The sequence below is a fragment of the Lethenteron reissneri genome, chromosome 23 (assembly GCF_015708825.2).
Source record: "Lethenteron reissneri isolate LAM-NWPU_2019-01 chromosome 23, ASM1570882v1, whole genome shotgun sequence".
NCBI lineage: Eukaryota > Metazoa > Chordata > Hyperoartia > Petromyzontiformes > Petromyzontidae > Lethenteron > Lethenteron reissneri.
Genome location: NC_083801.1, coordinates 5,563,373 through 5,586,574, shown reverse-complemented (window position 1 = coordinate 5,586,574; position 23,202 = coordinate 5,563,373). Strand labels below are relative to the sequence as shown.

Sequence of the window (23,202 nt, the reverse complement as noted above, 5' to 3'; positions counted from 1 at the left end):
GCTCGGGGCAAGCATCTACACTATGGGGACCTCATTTGCCAGTAAAAATATGATAATTGGTTCTTTACCCTTCTATCTGGCAACAAAACTGACACCTTTTTGCAAGGAGTCATGTTTGCATAGACCGCAATACCTGCAGTCATAAATACAAACAAAAGACATAACTCTGATAATGTGCACTGTCCTTGAAGTTGATTGGTCCACACCCGAGACAGCTTTCCTTCGAGCCTAGTCTCATATGGGTTGGACCAGATGACGCCAAAAGGCGCACAACTCAAGGACAATGCACCATCAGAGTATGAGAGCTCGGGGCAAGCATCTACACTATAGCTCTCATACTATGATGGTGCATTGTCCTTGAGTTGTGCGCCTTTTGGCGTCATCTGGTCCAACCCATATGAGACTAGGCTTGGTGCATTGTCCTTGAGTTGTGCGCCTTTTGGCGTCATCTGGTCCAACCCATATGAGACTAGGCTCGAAGGAAAGCTGTCTCGGGTGTGGACCAATCAACTTCAAGGACAGTGCACATTATCAAAGTTATGTCTTTTGTTTGTATTTATGACTGCAGGTATTGCGGTCTATGCAAACATGACTCCTTGCAAAAAGGTGTCAGTTTTGTTGCCAGATAGAAGGGTAAAGAACCAATTATCATATTTTTACTGGCAAATGAGGTCCCCATAGTGTAAAACATGCCAATTAGTAGTTCAGCACACCAGTGTGTTGGAAAGTAAACTCACAACATTTACTATTCGAGTATGACTTTCGCTAGTGATTACAACTAGCCTCATTAGGCGACAGTCAGAATTGTGGAACAATCCTCCAGTTTGGGTCTTAAGTAAAAGAAAACGACCCTTTTTTCTTAAGTTTGACCATTGCATAATTTTCACGAGTGTGTAAGTGCCCCCCAATATGTTTTGGGGAGTAAATCTATACAATGCATTTTTATAACCACGTTTCTAAAGGTACTGTTTGTCACGTTATCACTCCATGTGCTCAATGTGTAATCAGATTGCAATTCCTTTGCATGCAGTTGCTGATTACACTTCACAATTTTTTTTGAAAATATGAAATGGAGAAATGATGATAGCAGCAGCTTTGGTTAAAGAGACGAATGCAATAATCGTAGATCACGCTACAAAGCCTACAGTAAGGATTTTTCCACTTGATTTTTTCATTGGTAAAATGGAATATATATTAGTTCGAAGAGTTCGAATAAGTTGGCCATGTAAATATACTGCACGTATTTGAAAATACTAAACATGGGATTATGTTACATAAACGCTAACCAGATATCTCATTTGGGTTAAAAAAATAAACTTCCCACAGCACAAAGGTGCAGACTCCTACCATCCACGTGCAGCCGTGCATTGGCCGACAGCTTGCCCAGCTTGAAGTTGTACACGGACTCGTCGCCGGGACAGCAGTTGTTGATGCGCATCGTGTGCACGGTGCCCTCCGCCCACATCTCGTGCTTGTCCCCCGGCACGAGCTCCACGCCGTTGCGGATCCACACGCCGCCCGCCACGTCCTCGTGCGACAGCTCCAGCGTGAAGATGGCTGCACGCGTCTCCAGCACCGACACGGCCTTCAGCGTCTTCTTAATCTTCACAGCTATGGCGGTGGTAAAGCGCAAAGGCAGCAGCAACCCACCAGCAACACGGTCAGGTGGCAAAGGAAAATCGTAACGAAGGTCAAACGTCATGTCAAAGAGCAACAGTTTGGAAACGCGAGTCTTACAAGTGAGCACGCTGCTCGGAAATTAATTCCTTTCTTACCGTATGTACCATGCTAATCGGAGGTGCGGGATGTCTAAGTCAGGCTGTAATACGTTGCTTTGGAGGCAGGGTTGGTGGACCATGCAGATGCTGTGCAACCTACAGTGAGTGGTATGCGATGGCCAGTGCAACGTGTATGATGGCAACACATCGCAAATTCTCCGGTCTTTCTCCACTTTCAAAACACTACTAATATAATATGGTGCCCTGGTGGATACATGTATAATGTATGTTGGCGGACGAAACAATGGTTGCCCTGTGAAGAGACTAGCGACTCCCCCAAAGTGAAATTTCTTTAAGTGACCCGCGATTGCCAAGATTGGTCACTGAGCATTTTGCTGCACTGATCTGTCTGATCTTCGCAATATATAACACAGCAGGGGGGTGCCTCACTCTATGAATAGTCCCTTTTAGAAATATCATGTCACGAGGTCACCGTGACATCGCTGAAAAAATAAACAAATCTAATGATTAGTTTCACATGGCGTCTTTCATGCAAATTACATCCCTCACTATCGCTGGAGGAACCACCGAGCAGCTATAAGGCTGCCAGGCGGTGAGCCGGTGCCAACAGCCGCTCTGCTTAGCTACCGGCCATAGCTGTCAACCCACACGGTTTACCCGTATTCTTGTACAGGGAAATTGAGTTTTCAGGTTCATACGGGCACTTTTTTGTTGTCTATTTGTTTGTGTTTCTCCTTTGTGATGGGACTTTGTAGGATGAACGTTGAGATTTATAAGGGCACGGGGTGATCAATAAGGTCTGAATTGGTCTGTAATAAGGTAGGCACTGATAAGGGGTTGACAGGTATACTACCCGTCTGTGTTAAATATAAAACTACACATAAAATAAAACAAAGGCACATTGTTTTACTTAAAATGGCCTCAACAATAATGCCTGCATTTAACTTTGTAACGTTGTTGAAACATTGCCTGATGACTATCACCCCCAAACATAACCTAGATGTCTTCCCCGTCAATCTGCACCTTCCCGGGCTAGGTCACTAGGCCACAGGAGGTAGAGGGAGGCAGGAATGAGCGTGTGGAGAGAGTCAGAGGAACACAGCGATAGAGCAAGGGTTCTGAGCCTCATTTAGAATATCGGGCGTGGAGAGACGTGGCTCGGATGTCGGCATATCCCCTGGGCCATTCCCATGGCATGGGCCATGGCCCAACGCAGAGCTAATATTCTAAGGGGCCATGGAAATAAGGCCATAATGGCCAAACCACACGCATCATAATTAACACCATTTGTACTTGTGCAGCCCCTTCGTCAATCCACTGCTGGATGAGGGCCTCCCCAAGCCGTGCAAGTCATGAGGGTTAATTGACCGTACTGCACCGCTCTGATCAGTGTGGATTGGTGAAAGTGGGGAGCATAGACGTCGGAGCTGCTACACTGCACTCAGCTGCCCATTATGCAGCCCTGCGGCCAATAACAGCCAGTCAATGCATGGCGGTCACCTATCCAAGCACTATCTAGGCTCAACACTGTTTTTACCTAATGAGATTACCTGATGACGATCGCTTGTGTTGCAATCGAAACGTCGTGGTTTTACATTTTTTTATTCACTTTATGACTATTTTTAACCAAATAATATTATGACACAGTCAAATCATTGCTTAGAATGTATGTATGTTGAACTTCTTCAACATGTTAATCAGTGGTGCGGGGGAAGGACAACAAACTAAACACAAGAAGCAGTGGTAAATAAATCTGTTTTAAATCTTGATGTAAAGTGCATAGCTCCAGTGGCTTCTTAGTATAGGAAGAGCATTGCAGGATGACCGCAGAAGCACATCTGAAAACCTGCAATGAGGTGACTGTGTTCGATGGTTAGCCAAAAGCCACTGCAAGGATGACCGGAGTTCGCGTGATGGTTTATGCTCCTTAAGGAGCTCAGCAAGGTATTGTGGTTCATTTCTGGCAAGCACTTTATGTGTAATGAATGCGACCTTACTAAGTAAGGCACAACACAAGGTCATTGACGTAGTTACAAATAGGTAGTTGATGTAGACAAGTGTTAAAGTTCATTGACGTAGATACGTGTTAAACAGATACAAATAAGTGATACTAATATAGATACCATGAATAACACCGTTATTTGTCTGCCGTCATTTCCTCCCGTATGCAACGCCTGTACAATTAACATTTACGCAGCGTCCAAACGCGACCGCGTCTTCATGTGAGCACGAGCCGATGACGGGGGGGAACGACGCTCACCATCCACCGAGAGCCGGGCGGACGCCCGCGACGAGGCCACGTGGCACGAGTACTCGGCCACGTCGGCCGGGCCCGCGTTGTCGATGACGAGGCGACGCAGGGCGCCGTCGCTCTCCTCGCGCACGCGCCCCCCCGGCGCCATCTCGCGCCCATCCTTGAGCCAGCGGCACTCGCTCTGTGCGTTGTGCAGCTCGCACTCGAACACGGCCGCCTGCGACTCCACCACGCACGCGTCCTGCGGCGGCACCGCTATGGCGCTGCCTGCGAACGACGAGCGGCGAGCGACGGGGAGATCACCGCCCCACCGCGTGCCGCGGGGGACGCATCAGCTCGAGCGGTGGGTGGGTAGAAATGTCGGTGGGGGTTTGTGCGATGAGCCTAGTGACCCAAAATATCAGAGGCTCTTTCATTTACACAAACAGCATCGGTCATATTTCCTGTAAGTACATAACGCATGCAAGACAGTTGTATCTCAGTGATTTCCTGGAATGTGCTTTTGACGGTTTGCTGAAAATAAATTTTTTCATGATGTCCTTTAAAATTAACAATGCTTCAAACCAATGCTGGCGAGCCTGGGATACACAACCCAGATAAGTTAACTCTGCAACGTCATTCGGTTCCACTTGCCACTCGTCGTGCTGTGCTCACCGGTGACCATGAGGTTGGCGGAGCTCTGCTTCTCCCCGGCTGCGAACGTGTAGAGGCCCTCGTCAGACTTGCTAACGCCCAGCAGGGTGAGGCGGCACACCTGGCCCTGGATCTCCAGCTTCCAGCGTCCGCCCGGCCGCAGCTCCCGCTCGCCGAATGTCCAGCGCGGCTCAATGCCGGCGTGCGACACCTCTGCCTCCAACGTCACGTCCTCTGTCTCGCAGCACGTGCGCTCCTCCAGCCCCCGTACGATGGACACGTCTTGCGTGGTAGGAGAGGGAGGGGGGGGGGGCGCAACGGAAGTTCGGTTCGTGTCCACTGCGTGCTTGCGTGGACTGTGCTTGCTCACCGTTCACTACTGAACATCTGTGAAAAAGATCTTTATAGCTCATTGGATTCCTCCAGTATAAATAAATATTCTGATTCTGACTCTATAGACATGCAAACTCAAAATAGACAGGCGTCAGGGTCGGGATCAAACCCACGACCTCCTGCATACCAGGCGAGGTAATTGACATCTCGCATCAACGCACCTCTGACATCGAGCACGCAGCTCGTGAAGGCGTTGCCCGCCTGCAGCGTGTATTCGCCCGTGTCTGATGCGAAGACGCGAGAGAATACGAGGCGCTGCTTGGTTCCCTTGACGACGGGCTGCACACGCTCCCCGAGGCTTAGGGGCTCCCCATCGCGCAGCCACACGCGGCTCTGCACGTCCGCGATGGACAACTTGGCCTCCAGCACCACCCGTGTGCCTTCCAGCACATCCTGATCTTGCAGCTCCCTTGCCACCTCCACGCCTGTTGTGAACAAGAAAAAATTTGCACAGTGTGAACTCTGACCAGGGTTGGACTGGGTCATCGGCAAACTGGGAGTTTGCTGAGTTAAAGCAATCCTAGAAGTGGGCCCCGTCACGTTAAATCTCAAACCTTAAATAGGCGGTGGCCAATTTAAGTAACGTTGAGTGTGACGCTGACCACATTCCGGCTTCCTGCAAAAATTTATGGTTGCCCATGGGTCCAAAAGAACGTGCCTCTGTGGAACAGACCGGTCCATTTATGTAAGGGTTATGTGGTTAGGGTTGCACCCCGTCCACGTTTAATCTCGACAGTCGATGGAATTAACTATCGTGTTGCGATTGCTGCAATGGTTTTGTGGAGGCTTTTTGCCAGCTCATGCCAACCCCAAAATTGGCCAAACGTCCGAGATTTGAGCTGTGACAACCAGTGCGCAATGACACACACTCGTGAAGTACGTCATACGATCACAATCAGAGTCAAAATGTCTCAAATGCTGTCGTAAGTAGTAAAAGGGTGCTCGTCGCCATTGGTGACCTGAGCCAAAGGTGAAAATGTCACATTCATATGGCAGTGGCCAGTCAATCCATAAGACAAACAACATTTTCCTACTACAACGTGATGATAATTTCATTCAGTGCAAACGGATGATGGGCTGAGTCACCACCTGACGGGGATTTGAACTTGTCACCTTTGAATTGTGAGTCGAGCACACTGTTACAGCGCTACCCAGTTTGGTTTAAATACATGTTTTCCTGCTCAAAATACCACTGAAGTACTTTTCTCTGTTAGTGGCTTGAGCCCAGAACGTTAATCCCACATTCACTTGACAGTGGTCAGTTTCCTATGGGACCATCATACAAGCATAACTTTTTTTGGTTAATAGGGAGGACCTTATGCACAATTTTCCCTTAAATGTGGTACGTTAGTGGCAGAATAAGGTCGCGCTGCAGACCGCCTGGCGGCTACCATGAAAGCCGAATCCTTACGCTGCACAGAGAGCCGTCCAGCCGTGACGAACTGGAGCTTCGGGACCTCGAAGGAGTATTCCCCGCTGTCAGCCAAGCTCGCATTGTCAATGCACAGCAGGTGGGACTGCTTCCTGGAGCAGAAGGAGATGCGGCCCCCGGGCGTGAGCTCGTGGCCCTCCCGGCACCAGACGCCCTCCACCGCCTCCTGCAGGAAGCGCACCTCCAGCTGGACGGCTTCGCCCTCGCACGCCGCCGTGTCTCCAAGGCCTTGCAGCACCGTCACCGGGCGTACTGCACGCAACGCACGCAACGCAGCAACGGGCAAACGGGCACGTCAGGATGCGACGTACACCACATGCACGTGCATAGTCCCCGTTTGTCCAGTCTGCTGCTGAATGACAGCCTCAGCTACGTATTATAATGCAGGTTACGGGTGGTGAATTGACCACGCTTTGCGATGTTGATCAAGGCCGGATTGGTGAAAGTCGAGGGCATAGACTTTGCAGCATGGTACAGTACAACAATTAACTTTGCTGTACTTGCATCGTCTTGACAATGTAGCCCCGCAACAGCCTACAGCACCTGTTTTATTCTTCCAGCATATAGCACCACCGTGTTTTGATTGTGAGCTATGGTTCTCATGCCTGATCTCTCTGCAGGGTCACATTATGGTAGCACCTCATCACCCTATTGCTCCATCTGATATGAGATCCTTGTACATGAACTTTGTCACATCTCAGCTCGACGATTGTAACTCCCAGGCCTCCCCACTCCATGTTGTCCACTGTTGTGTATGTACCCCCTTTTTATTTTTTTTAATATTATTTTTTTAAGGCTTATTCTGCCATCATATATAATATTGTTTTTTTAATAGACACGGGGCCACGTGGGAACGAACACGCCCCCACACTTCCACAGAGGCCCCCACACTTCCACAGATGCGCGCATACCTCATTTCAAAGGAAAGAGGACATGAAAGGGGGGGCAATAAGGTAATAAAAAAAAACTCCCCTAAATTCACACAAGAGGAACAAGGGAGGGGGGGAATTGCAGGCGGGGGGTTGCAGAACCAGGAGACACGGAGGAAGAGATAATTATATTCTTAACAAAGAAACAGCATCGACGACAAAAAGCACAGATGGGTCTTTGAACCATGTTAAATACACAAGTTACCAACTTAACCATAAAGATTAAGCAAACAGTATCCATCCTCACTCCAATTGAAAACCAGACGACAATCTGAACCAGAATCGCGACCCATCATTGTTAATAAATACTGACATTATTTACCTTTAAAGAATATCTACACGGCCGGGCCGAAGCATCAAAGAATAATTATGGCATCGATTTCGCTCCAAAACAAAATTCCTAGCCGGGATATCAGATCAAATAATCACAAGAAGTCAAATAATAAGTACGGAATTAAAGTAGAAGAGAAATCAAGGGCGGAGCAGGCTCTCAAAATTAACCAAACACAACACCCATGGGAAGCGAGCAACACGGCCGCCTTTGTCTTTCCGAGAGGATCACGACACACAGGCACCAAGCCAGGAAATGACACCCATAAAAGTTGGGGCAAGGGCTCAAAGGAAATTAACACACGCCTTCGAATAAATAAGCATACGCCGGGTGCTCCCACCGTGGAAACAACCGCCTTTGTCTTCCCACAACACGGACAGCAAAAATTGCACAAGCCAGGAAATGACATTTCCATGGGAGATCGGGTCACGATGAAACATCGTGAACACGGTTTCGGCATAACCAAGCAGCAAATAAGTCGCATTTCAACTTCCAAACCAAACCAACTTAAGCTGTGTGAGACAAAGGATGTGATCCCAGAGCAAGGGAGTGAATAGTTAAGCTCGCTCAACGCGTAGGTTTTCGCGACAAATATTATTCAGTAACAAAACATGGATTCGAATGTTTTTTTTTTAACTCAACGCGAATCATCGGTCTGGCTAATGGATAACTTCTGAAGCAGCCGACACGAGGCCCCCACCCCCACCCCCTTTCTTCCAGAACGACACACACAGCTGTGTCTTCAAAGCTAATAAACACACGGACAAACACGCACGCGAAACACACGGACGGACACACACACGGACGCAGATGGTCCACCCCCACAGGAAGGTTTTATGACACAGCTTTTGAACAACTCGGGAAGCCGAGTGGAATTTTCCGATATAAACCGAAGGAAAATCCATACAACTCAGATCGACAGGGGCTCTGGCCCCCATCACAGATCTCCAGGGCTGTGGCTCCATCTCTCCTCGTCGCCGCCAACGAAGAAGCTCCTGTCATTCAGAATGACGAGGTTTGCGGAGTAGCGACGCGTAGCTACAAGCCGAGGTCTGCACCACCTGAGAAGAATCGCTACCCTGAGTCGCAGAGCTGCGAGTGAAGCCAACAAAGACGCCAACGTCCACCCTGCCACGAACGAAGCATCGCTCCTCGTCAGAGTGATGACCAGCGAACAACCCGCAGGAAAGGCGGAGATCGCTGAACGAGCGCTGACCGTGCGCCACCTTGCGCCACCGTGCGCCACCTTGCGCCACCGTGCGCCACCGTGCGCCTCCGTGCGCCACCGCGCGCCATCGAGCGACAACGAGCGACACCTTGCGCCACCGAGCGACACCGAGCGACACGAGCGACCGAGCATCTTCAAGGACAGCATCGTGCCAACTCGTCATCTAGCAGTAGAAAGAGAGAGCGCACGAGCAGCACCAAGCCCCCGGAACCATCAAGCGCCAAGCAAGCAAGTTTCTTCAAGGAACATCGTGCCAACGCCGCTCAATCCAGCAGTGGAGAGAGAGAGAGAGCAAAAGCCGAGCGACACGCCGAGCGAGGGAGCAGCAGGAGCTGTTCGTATCCTCCCACACCACACAAGCTAACGACACAATTAATATTACGAGAGGACAACGCACACACAGCACGCACACGAATAAGACTTTCAAAAAGTGATCTTTGCGTTTCAAAAAGGGTTGCCATTTCGAGGTGGTGCGTTCAATATCAACTGATCGTGCAAAGCAGTTGCTGCCGTCGAGTTGCATGAATAAGAAATGTTTTAGTCATTCATTTTCGTTAACTGCATAATTTCGCCAATGAAGAAGTATTTTTAGTCATTCAATTTAGTTAATTGCATAATCTTGCCCATGAATTATTGACGCATGTTTAACCTGCATGATAGAATGTCACGTGCTTGTTAGAATAAAATTGTAATCAAGAAGCATATTGAGTGTTCTTTCCAAGTCCATGCAAAACCATCTTATTCATAAGAGCTGTATCCTGCGATGAGATATGAAAATGGAGACCTAAAATATTATAACACACACTAGGATAATCGGTAAATGAATCTATGATAATCGTGTTATCCTGATTGATAACTCTGGATAAACGAAACTAAGCAAATTATCATAACTGCACACATTAACATAATCGCAAGCCTCCGCATAAATTACTACGATTATCATAATTTATGCATATAATCACACGCATTATCATAATTTATGCATATTAATACACACACTATCATAATTAATGCGATTTGCGCATTTTTCGGAAAATTATTATTTTTTTATTATTTTCATCAAAATTTCATAACCCAACACATACAACACCACAATACTCAATGGGAAATTTCCGCTCCTCAGTTACTGCCTCTATTTTGTTTCGCGGTCTTTAGGGCAGATTCTCTCCCCTTATTCAATTCCAATTTCAAGAGTTTCCCATTTTCATCTGCCTGTTTCTACAAACTGACTTCAGTGGCACTTTACCGTGCCGTCATTTCCTCTTCCCCTCTTACCATGTAGTCCATTACCCATAAAAGCATCAAATTTGAAAGATTAAAAAAACATCCTAAAGAAAAACGATTCGACTTTAAGCTGCTCTGACATCCTATAAGTACGCATTGTGAGTTGTGGTTGCGTTCAGATCGTTTAAACCTAATCTAAAAAGTATGAGTTCTTTTTATATTTTGGCAGGTAAGGTCCACTGAGATATATAGTTATTTATCAGATGTAACCTGGCCACAAATGATAGCTCAACGAAGTGACTTATCAAGTAGAAATTTATAGCAGGCCAAGACTCAAAACGCACGTTTCTAACTGTGGAAGGAAAAAGCCGGAGGACCTGGAGACAAATCCATGCACCCATGGGGAGAACACGCAAACTCCAAATACATAGCAGGCATCTGGGTCGGGATCGAGATCGAACCCACAACCTCCTGCATACCAGGCGAGGGAGTTAACATCTCACCACCAATTTGGGGGGTGGGGGGGAGGGGGTGAGCCTCACGTTGCATGGAGAGTGTCGCGGTGCTCGTCAGGCCGTCCACGTGGAAGCTGTACTCCCCCTCGTCGTCGCGGACGACGTCCCGCACGACCAGGGTGTGTCTGCCACGGCGCGACGACACGTGGTACTTGTCTCCGTGCTGGAGAGGACGGTCCCCGTGAAACCACTCGCCATCGGCGTCCTCGCGTGACACCACGCACTCCAACTCGCCGCTCAGAGACTCGGGCACCTCCACGTCCTCCAGCTCCTTCAGGATCTCCAACAGCGTCCCTGCCGTGCACGGGCGGTGGCAAGATGAATTCGAAAACTCAAGTCGCGTAAAACTTTCCCTGGGTGGCTAAACGGCAAGTCGAACTGCATTTGCCAATGTGATTTGTAACTTCATCCTTACCTGCGCATCGATAGTTACATTTTAATGTGCACTTTTATTGAGGGATTTTATGTTGTCTTGGTGTGTTCTGGGATTGTTCTTGCTGTTGTTTTGCTGCCTTGGCCAAGCTTGGAGATTGGTGAACTTATATACTTTATTTATTTTATGTATTTATTTTGAGTGATTCGCTTACCTTTCCTATACTTTTAACTCCTATCATTTTTGTATTGTTTGTTATTGTAACTTTCTGACCTGCTCCTACTGGAAATCTGCGTAAAAGAGCTGTATAGCTCAACATATTAAATAGAGATTCTGATTCAAAGTGTCTCCATACCTGAATGAGCATTGGAGCGGCACGGCTGGCACACCCAAGGCGGTGGTAGAAATACCATTAGTGGCCAGTCTCCCTGACCACTCATGGCTATCTACTATGTGGTACTCATTTTGTAATATTTTGCATATGGAGAGATGATAGGCCGAGACGCTATTGTCTATCCTCTCGTAAATAGACAATGTGTGAGGGCATGTGCATGCGAGTACATGCATCGCCCATATTGGTCATTGCCATATATTTGCAGAATTATGATCAGTGTCTCCACATATAAATTTATGTATATTTTAGTTCTGTGGCCAATTGGATTTGAAGATCAATATTATAAAGTAGCATGACCCTTGGGCTACACCCATTTCAAACCTTTAAAACAGCCTGCCTCAGCAGCTTTCCTGCTCTTTTTTCTCCTGATGATGATTGCTTGTGTTGCGATCGAATCATCGTAGTTTTGTGTTATTTTTGTTATATTCTTTGAACCTATCTACGTGACTTTACCGAAATACCCAAGAAAATAAAGTAGAATTCGTTTTGAAAACACGAACTCTGGACTGGTTTTGACGATTCGTGGTCTCATTGACAGAGCAAGGCTTGTTAAATGCTGCTGGGTTATCAGACGTTATTGACAAGAGGAGTCCATCTAAAATATTGGACCCCATTTAACCCAAAAAGCAACATAACAAACTGGTGGTGTAACGTTAAAAGCTCCAAATAAAATATTTATCCCATGGGGATGAAACTACCGTCTTTATTTCTCAAAGTTGGGCTTCTTGAGTTTATTTTTTTTTACAATTTTTGCCTACATTTCATAGTAAACTGACATTGATCAAACGAGGGTGGTGAACTGCTCTGCTAGAGTTCTGAATGGATTCCTAATCTCACGATGTAACTCTGGTAGCACACTTGAGGTAGCATTAGGAAGCGGGTGGGGAGTGGCGAAACGGTACCGTAGCAGAAAAACATGAACCCTCCTTCGTGCAACATGCATTTGAAGTAGCTCAAGAAGTGATACGGGGAAGCTTGGACCATGTGCATCGTTGGGAGGGCTTTGATCACGGAATGAAAGGGCAAGCCGTCCATCGTGTACAAACATTGCTTCAAATATCCCCGTTGCCCGACCATGTTCTGCGCCGTACGGCACGTGCGTCGTTACCTTCCACGATGAGCGTGGCAGCACAGCTGACAGAACTGTCCTCAGCCAGCTCGCAGGAAATAGAGGTCGGCGTCGCTTTCCTCGATGGCGAGGACGGAGAGCATGTGGACCCTGCGGTCCGAGTGCATGCGGTACTTGTCTCCCGGTTTCAGCGCCCGACCGTCCCGGAACCACTTCACCTTGAAGAAGGGCTCTGACAGCTCGCACTCGAAGGTAGCCATCGTGTCCTTCTCCTTGGCGAAGACGTCCGACAGGGGCTGAATGAAGGTGATTACCTGTTTCGCTGCAAGAGGTGGGCGGAGGTGAAAAGGGTGCCATTGCAGAGAGGTGTCAAGTACGTGAGATCATCAAGGCCATTTATGCCATTCATTTTAGCATGGTTGGCTACGTACGGTGTGAAATAAGTTCAACATACATACGTATATACATCGCCTTCTGTCTTTCGTTAAATACCGTAACTGTTGTTTGACATCCGCCCTTCAAGGTCTGCTTTTAATGTATCCTACCCATTTTGGGTTTTAGTCTTTTCCTTGCTTGGTGACTTCTGGGCGGTCACTCCGATGCGTGTTTTTTCAGTAACCTGCTCTCTTGCATCCTGAACACGTGACCCCACCCATCCCAACCTCCTTTTGCTCATTACATCTACAGCATGTTGTTGCTATTATCTATAATGGACTTCCAAGTTGCTTACCCCATCATTCGATGAAGTTCTTAGCAATAGTTTTCTCATTTGATAAAGTACCAATTCATAAGATTATTTTTAATGGCAGCTGGGAGGAAACTAGAGTAGCCAGAGAAAACCAAGGTAACATGGCCAAAATAGTGGCACGAATCTGGTGCCAAGTCCTTTTATGGATTCTCTGAATGTTGCCGTGGCCCTGCAGTAGTCAGCAGAGGCTTCGACGAAAACCGGTTTTAAGGTGTTAAACTGTAAACTAAGTGTTCAGAAGCCCTTACAGAGTATAGATTTAAGTATAACACAGAGTAAATAGGTGCCCATAACTCAAAGTTATCATTATATTACTATCCGAGATAAATTACTGACAGTAAAAATGTAGCAAGGTTATAGATATAAAATAAAATGCAAAGATTAATAAGAACATATTACAGGACTGATAGTAACACTTTAACACAGGAATGGGTTCAACAAATCAGGATACAGTAATATATACTTAACCCAACGAATCAATATCATGAAATTACATGTTATTTTGACGACACAGGAAAATAATTGTGTATGTGATTTAAAAAATCAGAGTGTAAATTATTCATATCGCATACACACACGTCTGGCTGACTTTATAGAAGGTGGCTTTTAAAACACTGCAGCATGCACGTTTAAGAGATAACGGTATTCATTGCTGAGTTACAGTGCAATGTAAATATTTGTCGGAACTATAATGAATTTAATCATCTTTAACCTAAAAAATAATTTCTGGATCTATAAGTATGTTTTTCAATAGGGCCATGCTACTTTTGCCCGTTTTCTTTATTGGTTGTGTCGTGTGGAAGGCAGGGTAGCGTACCAGGGGAGAAACTCGTGCAACACCAGTGCGGGGATAACACGCACAACTCAACATATCCACATTAGAAACACATTTTAATGGATAAAATGTCATAACAATTGTTATACCAGGCCTGGCGATGGAGTGCGTGCCTTGGAGCGAGGAGGTTGCAAATTACTTAAAAGCTCTTGACATAATGAGGATGAAAACGGCAGCATAACTTCTTTCCTGCCCATCTGCTTTAATTGTCGGGGCGCCTTGCACACGCTGTTTCGCAAATATTCTCGATGCGTACTCGCTGTCAGAAAGCGAGCGTCTGCCTGCTGAAACTGACCATGCAGTGGGGTTTATCTCCATGGGGGGTCCTAAATAACAATAATAATGAATAAAATGTATATCGCATCATTCATGCTAATTGCATCCCACAGCGCTGTACATTATCTAGAAGGGCCAAATTATATATTTGTACCAAGCAAATCAAAGACCCTCAGAAAAATATAAACAATTAAAGAAAACAAAAGGCACAGAGAAATTAGTCCATTCATTCACATTGCAGACCACAATGTATGTATGTATGCAGGTGAATGTCTTTGTGGGGAGCGGTAGTGTCACAGTTAGCATGCTATGCTCCGAACTCAGTGACCCGAGTTCGATTCTGCTCACAGCCAACACCAATAACAATTATCTGAACCGGTCCTGGGCCTCTCCTAGGTCGATTCAGCCTCAAATGAGTACTAGGGAGACAAAGGTGGTCGGGCGTGGTGCACTGGCCCCAACGATCTGTTAAGGCTATACGGGGATCTTTGTCTTTGTCTTTCTCAGACTATGAAAAGTGCAATCCGCCAATTGCATTTCTCAATCGCAACAGAAAGGGCATATCCGACAGCGCACGAATGGGGCCCACGTCAGGGCAAAGGAAGGACAGATGGTGGCAGATTACCTACATTGCACGAGCAGGAACGCGTGGCTCGTGGTCTCCCCGGCTGCGCTCACCGCCTTGGCCATGACACTGCCCGAGTCCTGCGCCGTCACAGTCCTGGACGACAAGCTCGCACGTGCTCTCCTCGGGCCAATGCCAGTTCAGCCTCTCTGATCTCTCCAGCAGAACGCCGTTCAGAAACCACTGGCACTCGGGCTGGGGTTTGCCTTTCACCTGGACGCAAAAACGAGCCTCGCCCCCCTCGGGCACCGTCTGGCTCTGGATTCGCTCGGTGAATTTCGGCGGCTCCATGCCGGGCGCCAGCTGCATGCGCTCCACCTTGTAGACCTGCGCTGCGGCCCTGCTCTCTTGCTCCAGCTCCTCCGCGGTGGCTTCTATGGCCCTGTGGACAAGCTCCTCCCGCTTTCTCTTGAGCATCTCCTGGTAGTCGGCGTCCTTCTTGCGGCTCTTGAGCTCGATGGCCGTAAGGGCCTCAAAGTATCCTTCCTCGGTCCTGCGCTTGAACTTCCCACGGAGCTCATCTGTCTCCTCGGACTGCTTCTCGTGGGTGATCCTCTCGGCCTTCTTGAGTTTCACGACCTCGATGGGCACGTGCTGAAGGGGTCCCTTCGGCTTGCGCACCTCGAAGAGCGCCTTCCCGGAATCCTTGTGACCGTCAGCTTTGCCCTCCAGCACAGATTTGCGCAGCACAGCCCTGAAGTCCTGCTTTGGCAGAATCTCCAGCACCACTTTGCATTCCACCGAGCCCTCCGAGTTCTCCGCAACAAGCTTCACCTCTCCCGTGTCATAGGACTTGCAGTCGACGATCTCCAGATAATGAATGCCGTCATAGCGCAGCCGGAACCGCTTGCTGCGGTGGATCCGCTGCCCATTGAGGAACCACAAGACCTTGGGCTGGGGTACTCCGGTGACACGGCAGTGGTACCGAGCCGTCTCCCCGTCGTACACCCGGCACGGTTCGGGGTACATCACAAAGTACGGCTTCTCCCTCGCATCCGGGACATCCTCCTTCGACACGACTGTCCCCGCCATGCCCTTCTCGAGCTCCTGCAAGCGGTGGAATCCCCTGCGCCCCTCCGGGAGCTGACTCTCTTCCACCAGGCTCTTCTCGTCCTTGACGATGAGCGAGCCCGACGTCTGGTCACAGCCGAACTTGTTCGTGGCGCGGCAGGTGATGATGCCGCTGTCCCTCGGGTAGGCCACCTCGTAGTCCAGGCTGCAGTAGCCGAACTCGCAGACGATGCGGAAGCGGTTAGCGGCCTGCAGGGGCTGCCCGTCGTGCAGCCACTCCACCACCATGTGGGGGTCCCCGATGGGCGTCATCTGGCACTCGAAGTGCACGGGCCCGAACTGCTTCAGCCGCACGGACGTCAGCTTCTTCTTGAAGTAGGGCCTCTGTTGGGTCTCCTTGTCGTAGAGGTCGCCCTCGTTCCACTGGTCTTGGCCGTGGCGCAGGTGCAGCGGCTCCAGCACTGGCGGAGCGATGTCGCGGTACACGCCCTTGGGGATGATGAGCTTGCGCTCAGGCTCGGGCTGCCGGTCCGATAGCATTGCCTCCACCTGCACCTTGCAGCGCGCCATGGTCCGGCCTGCCCGGTTGAGGGCTATGATGGTGTACCAGGCCATATCCGAGGGCTTCGCTGAGTAAATTGTCAGTGTGCTTTCCCCCTTCGTGTTTTCCACCCTGTGCGGAGGAATATAGGACACGTAAATAAATACAATTACATAGAGAATCTCTGATGGCACATCTGGGTATCCAGCTGGGTAAAGGTGTAGCAGAGTACATACAATGCTAAGGTTGTGTGTCTAAATTCCAATAGGGGTCAACACAGTCCATCATTTATCTAAGGTTTATAAAATGAGCACCGTCCTGTGACAAGTCAACATACGTCATTTGCGCATGCCTGAAACTTTCCACAGGAATGTGAAATTTCCACTATTGGTTCAAGACCGCCAACAGAGATTAGCGATCACTACTCTTCACATGGACTGCTAATCCTAACGTCACTTCAGTAGGATTCTCTTTCCCGTCACTATAGCTGTAACCCTTCATGACCAGAGAAGAGTGGACATCAAAAGGAAATGTAATAATATTCATTTGACCTCTTTCTAACAATCATTTGAAGATAAAGCCAAGTGAATAGATGCAACCTGGTTTAGTCATATTGCTGGCTAGATTCAAGGCCTGGACCTGAGTAGTTTCGACCTGTTGCTTTGCGATGGCCCTGATGAGCCCTCTTGCACTGCCGAGGCGTCTTCACGACACCTTATCGTCAGTGCACACTGCATTTTGTCACATGGAAATGCAAGGGGTGGAAGGGCGTGCGTACCAGGCCAGCCAGCGGAGTGCGTGGAGAGGGTGCAAATTGCTCACTCGTAGTGTGGGAATTTGTGCGGGAAGATGATGTCGTTGTTCCTCTGCCAGACGATGTCGGGGGTGGGGTTGCCGATGGCGCGGGCCGTGAGCTGCACGGCGGAGCCCTCCTTCACGCACACGTTGTTCGGCTTCTCCACAAAGCGAGGCTTCTCCAAGCGCTCTTTGGCTGTCGGCAGAATCAAAAGCAGGGAGAGAGAGAGGAGATAGAGCGCCGGCAACGACTACAGCCTGACGGTGCACGGCCGCAAGAGTCACGGCGACAACCAAACGGTGAGCGACACAAAATGACGACGATCGCTGCCCAATATTGAGTCATTGAAAACCTCAACAATGACGTTGAGCCAAAGCTAAAGAGTTGCCATACTTAAATCAACATTGGCAGCACTTATCTCACTGAATTGGCCTCCAGTGTGTGGTGGATATGCAACATTCCCGATGGCAGTGGCCAGTAAGTCCATTGGATAGCCACTGTAGATTTCCTCGAAAGTATAAGTCATTGCATTGTACGTGAATTAGATACAATCGTGAAATAACGTGAGTAATCAGATTAAATCAAGCTGGAAATAATCACTGTGGAATTACATTGAATTGCTGCTTTTAAAACCTTGCCATCCCAGCACTGGAATAGATATAAAAAGAGTGGTCAGAGACATTTCTACCAATGGCTCTAAACAGTTGAATGCAGCCCCCCCCCCCCCCCCCCCCGGATTCTTGTTTGAGTGTGGAGACACCTTGATCTTACATTGAAAACACACTTCTTTAGAACTGTTTTTTGTGTTTAGTTTGTTGTCCTTGCCCCCGCACCTCTGATTAGCACAGTTCAACGACCTGAATGTAACCTTTTGACTTTTCCTCTTAAAGTGAGCGATGAACAGATCGAGATGGACGGATGGGTGGGGGTTAGCGGTGTGCTGTGTGGCGCGCCGACGCACCCTCCACGACGAGCTCTACGCTCACAGACGTGGAGCCTCCTTTGTTCTGCGCGACCACCGTCCACTCGCCAGCGTCCGCTGGGGTCGCCGGCACCACGATGAGCGACTGCGTGCCGTCCTCCTTCACCACCACCTTGTGCGTCTGGTCGTTCAGCACCTGCTTGCCTGCCACGCAAATCCCACCACCCCACCCACCGATGAAGGCGCGATCACGCGGACACTGCAAGGGCTTGCAAACGATCACGTTTCAATTTTTTTTATTTTTTAAAGATTGGAATAGGTCACGTGATATCGGAACTGGTTCTGGGCCCCCCTCTATGCCAATTCAGCATTAAATAAGTACTTGGTGTGTACAATTTAGTACTGAGGAAAACAAAAGTGGTCGGGGCATGGTGTTTGCCACAATACCCCAAACCTAATGAGTGCTCGCTACGGCATTTGCACCAGCAGCAGTCTGTTAGGGCTATACGGGGGATCATTTGTCGTGTATGTATAACTGCCACTAATAGGTGCAAAATGTGGTGTAACCCACACATGAATTGAACCCCTAGTGTCTAAAAGCAACGAGTGTAGAATATCAAGGTATGGGACCATGTAAATTTGTACCATTTTGCCGAACGGTTACAGTGGTTCAACTGTGGATAGGATTGGTTCCTGCCTCAGAACGTACATTCAGGGCCAACAATTTGAGACGACCTTTAATTTTCACTTCAAATCTGGCTGAGCCCAACATCCTTCACGTGCGCCTTTCCGTTCACCCCTCACGTCAAACCCACGTGTCCTGCGCGTACCATTGTGGAACCAGAACGTGTCCGGCATGGGCCGGCCCACGACGCGGAGGTCGAAGCGCGCCGTCTGCCCCTCGGTGACGCTGGCCGACTCGGGCTTCTGTACAAACATGGGCTTGTGCAGCCGTTCCACCAGGATCTCCGCACTCGTGTCCTGCAGCGCCCCCACCGGCTCTGCTCGCTCGGGGGACAGGGGCCTGCGTCCCGTGGCGGGGGCAGAAGACAAATCAGGACCCATCGAGGCACAGGATGCCCCCTCTCGCACGGTTGGTTACGTACGGTGCGAAAGAAGTTCCGCATACACGCAAGAGTGGACCTCACCGTTGGGACCTATTGGCAGGAGGAGACTGCGAGGCTGACCCTTGGGTGCCGGGCCAAGCCGGCATGTGGATCTGCTGGCGTGCCGGAGACATGGGCGAAGGCAGCCCCCCAGCCCCGTTGCCCGCTGGCTCAATGGACAGCTTGGCGGAGCACACAGCATTGCCGGAGGAGTTGCAGGCCAGCACGGTGTAGATGCCCTCATCCTCGGGAAGGATGCTGGGAATGTGCAGCTCCACCTCGCCCTGCCTCGTCGGGCCCACCAGCTGATAGTGAGGACCCGTGAAGATCCGCCGCCCATCCTTGTACCACAGGATCTGGTTCGCAGGGAAGGTCAACCAAGGGGTGCATAAGCTTGTGCAACAATTAGCAATGTAGCGATTAAGCGTATAAACCGATGTTTTGTTGTTCCAGATAACTTTGGTAAGTTGACACAGTTCACCGGTGCATCTTGCCGAAGTGTTTTCTAAAGACACGATTTACTGCACTGCTCACCTAGAGAAATATTGTGATGTCAAGTTTAAGTAAAGATACCCATGTGCTGACATCAGCATTGGTGTGGTGCGCTTCTCCCTTGGCAGTATTCTACTGGTGGTGGGGATTTCACATTTCTATGGCAGGGTTCATTATTTCTTGGAAAACCACTGATTGTGCTCATTTAATCTCATATCAATTCGAATAAACTAATCGTAAGAGCAATCACTTAGTTTGAATGTCACTCCAACAGAACGCAAATTTCTGACAGATTTTCACCAGCGTTAATTCTAAGAATGGAATTACATATTCACGAATCCAGTTATTTATTTTCTCAAAGCATTTACCTAAAGGCCAATCATACTCAATGCCACAGGCATCCACGGCTTAGCAAGAGGACTTGGGTCTCGGGACGTAGTAAGTCCACCCCTGTCTGGAGGAGGGTGCGAGCGCACCTTGGGCAGGGGATGCCCTGAGAGCTGGCAGAAGAAGGCCGCGGGGAAGCCCTCCTGGACGCGTTGGCTCACGAGCCTGCTCTCCACGGCCGGCTCGAAAGAGGGGCCGCTGTCCTCGCTGTGCCGGGGGGGGCCCTCGCCATCCTCTGCCAGCAGCTCCTCCAGGCTGAGGCCCACGAGGCGGTACTCGATCTCCCGCATCAGGCGCTCCTCGAAAGACGAGAGGCAGGAATCCTGCGGCATGGGAGCACAGGGGTTACCGGGCCTGTCGGGTGACACTGTGTCACCTTGCCTGTGTGTACATATGTATGTTGAACTTCTTTTGCACCGTATGTAGCCAACCGTGCTAATCAGAGGTGCGGGGACAAGGACAGCAAACTAAACACAAAAAAAGCAGTTTTAAAGAAATTCGTTTTCAATCTTGATTTAAAAGTGCATCGCTCAGTGGCTTCCGAATATCGGAAGGAAGAGCATTACAGATGGCTGCAGAAGTGCATCCGAAAGCGCACGCATATATGCTTGAGCCCGTTTTCCATACGGAGCCAGTTGATGGGCTCTTGGCTGCTTGAAAATAGACGTGCAGGTGCATGTAAAACTCAACTATCAACTGTGTAAGTATCCAAATTTCCAAAGTTAGGTATACTTTGCAAACGCTTACCATATGTGACAAATACATCACTCACATAGCCGTGAATGTGGTATTACTGTACACGACATGCACCTTGAAAAACGCAACCCCTGTGTTCTATGGTATTCCATTATCACGTGGAACTCACCTGTCTGTCCACAGTCGGCCTGGGCACTTTCTTCAGCACAGTGTGTGCCCGCGGAAACTCCGGCATGTGTGTGGCTGGGGGTGCTGCATGAGGGGCAATGCCGTTCTTCACTGGGTTTGCTTTCCCGGTCTGATGCAGGTGCGCTTGATAGTCATCTATTGAGCAGTACAGGGTACACATTCAACCACATGGTTAAGCAAATGTTATCATGAGCGAGTTTCAACTTTGTGATATTGCTAAGTCTGCCGGTTTGTCGATTATCAAACCATTAGTAAGTTGCCTGGGCTTGCAAAAGGACTTGACAACGAGTAAAAAGGGCCTGATGCTGAAGCAGATAAGACTATATATTCCCCCCTGAATCATTTGGGATGAAATCGTAGCTCTGGTGCTGACTGTGTAAAGAGGTGCATGGTCTGGCAAGGGAAAGAGAGTGACGTGGATGCGCACGCACGATGGCATTGATGCCATCGCTGCCGTGGCGACCTCTTGACCTTGACCTCCATGGTTACCGTAACCACCGGGATGTGCATGCGTTTTTTTTGCCTGACCGCCATGCAGGTGCGTGTACTTGCTGTGGTTCAGCAGCAGCACTGTGGTGCTGGTCTCGCCGTGGGGGTTACGGGCCACGCAGGTGTACTCTCCCGCGTCGTCGGCGAGCATGAAGGAGATCTCCAGGCAGCACTCCCCACTCTGCGCGTCGAACTTCGTCTTGTACCTGCGCAGAGCGGCCGCACAAGTTCAAGACGAGCGGAGGCTCTTCTGCGGCACGGACGCATGAAGCCTCAAGAATTACCTCTTATTTGCTCCTCACACTGTTGTTGTTTACCTGCTGTAAATAAGTCGCTCAGACCTATTTACTGCAGTGCACCGGCAGATGCTGCTGATGGTCCAGGTCTCCGTGTAAGAGGTCAGCTCCAAAAGTTACTTACAGCCGTGCAATGAGAAGCAAGTGGGAAACTGATAACAACCATCCGACGTCATTATAATTTTATTTACGATGGGGGTGTTCACTAAGTGGTGTACATTAAACCACTTCCGATTAGCACGGTTGTCTACGTACGGTGCAAAAGAAGTTGAACATACATACATTAGCCTATTGCTGTTACCTAAACTCATTTAGTGACCCCCCCCCCTCTTTACTCCAAAAGTAGACTTCCTGTGTGACAGTTAAATGTTTCTATACCACGTTGTTTTGTGTTTCCCTCTCAGTTTATTGGGTTTCTCTAACAGTTTTTATTGGGTTTTTTTCCCCCCAGAGCTTTTCAGTGGGGGTGTCTCACTGATTTGAACCCTTTGGCGTTGACGTACCATGGTTGGGATGGCCAACATCAACATAGCTGTTAACCCATACGGTTTACCCGTCCGTATTCTTGTACAGGGAAATTGAGTTTTCAGGTCCATACTGGCGTACAGCCGTTTCAATACGGTCAAAAAAAAAAAGATGTCTCTTTGTTTTTGTTTCTCCCTTGTGATGGAATTTTGGGGGATGAACGTTGAGATTTATAAGGGGCACGGGGTGACCAATAAGGTCTGAATCGGTGTGTAATAAGGTAGGGCACTGATAAGGGGTTGATAGGTACGCATCAAAGTAGCACTCAACAGGAGAGATATAACATTTCACCCGCTCCATGCTGTGACGTATCGTCACAATTTAGGGACACGATTTCATTTGCAAATCTTTCATCTTCGTATTGCTTCTGCCGTCGTGCCTGTCGTACGTCATAGCGGCCGCAAGGTTTTTGCGCGTCGGTTTTGGGGGAGGGAACTGTTCGACGTCAACTGTTCGAAATTCCCAAACGGATTCAGTTTCTCACAGCAATCGTAGCAGTCAGCAGCAGCAGCAGCAGCAGCGCGACCGGATTCCCGACCTGTATCCGGAAGAAAGTGGGATCCCTCCTTTCTTCCAGTAGACGTGGGGCGGTGGCTCCCCGTGCACTTGGCAGACGAACGCCATGCGGTCGCCCTCCACCAGCAGCTGGGGCTCGGCCAGGCGCACGAACACGGGTTCCTCGCCGGGGAAGTCGACCGTGCAGGCCTGGGTGGGCGAAGCCACGCTCGTGCGCTCTCCACTGCGGCGAGGGGGG

The 23,202-nt window shown here is 49.1% G+C and overlaps 1 protein-coding gene across 1 annotated transcript in view; it reads right to left on the bottom strand.

The window, feature by feature from the left end:
• LOC133345875 (titin-like) overlaps nucleotides 1-23,202 on the bottom strand; it is a 47,771-nt gene that overhangs the window by 2,919 nt on the left and 21,650 nt on the right. The window contains 18 exon segments of the mRNA XM_061556940.1: nucleotides 1,348-1,611; nucleotides 4,000-4,260; nucleotides 4,648-4,908; nucleotides 5,181-5,444; nucleotides 6,431-6,703; nucleotides 10,706-10,972; nucleotides 12,554-12,611; nucleotides 12,613-12,836; nucleotides 15,003-15,090; nucleotides 15,092-16,682; nucleotides 17,373-17,541; nucleotides 18,308-18,472; nucleotides 19,099-19,292; nucleotides 19,417-19,730; nucleotides 20,343-20,576; nucleotides 21,119-21,273; nucleotides 21,691-21,833; nucleotides 22,987-23,187. Of these exon segments, the coding sequence (XP_061412924.1) occupies nucleotides 1,348-1,611; nucleotides 4,000-4,260; nucleotides 4,648-4,908; nucleotides 5,181-5,444; nucleotides 6,431-6,703; nucleotides 10,706-10,972; nucleotides 12,554-12,611; nucleotides 12,613-12,836; nucleotides 15,003-15,090; nucleotides 15,092-16,682; nucleotides 17,373-17,541; nucleotides 18,308-18,472; nucleotides 19,099-19,292; nucleotides 19,417-19,730; nucleotides 20,343-20,576; nucleotides 21,119-21,273; nucleotides 21,691-21,833; nucleotides 22,987-23,187 (5,126 nt within the window).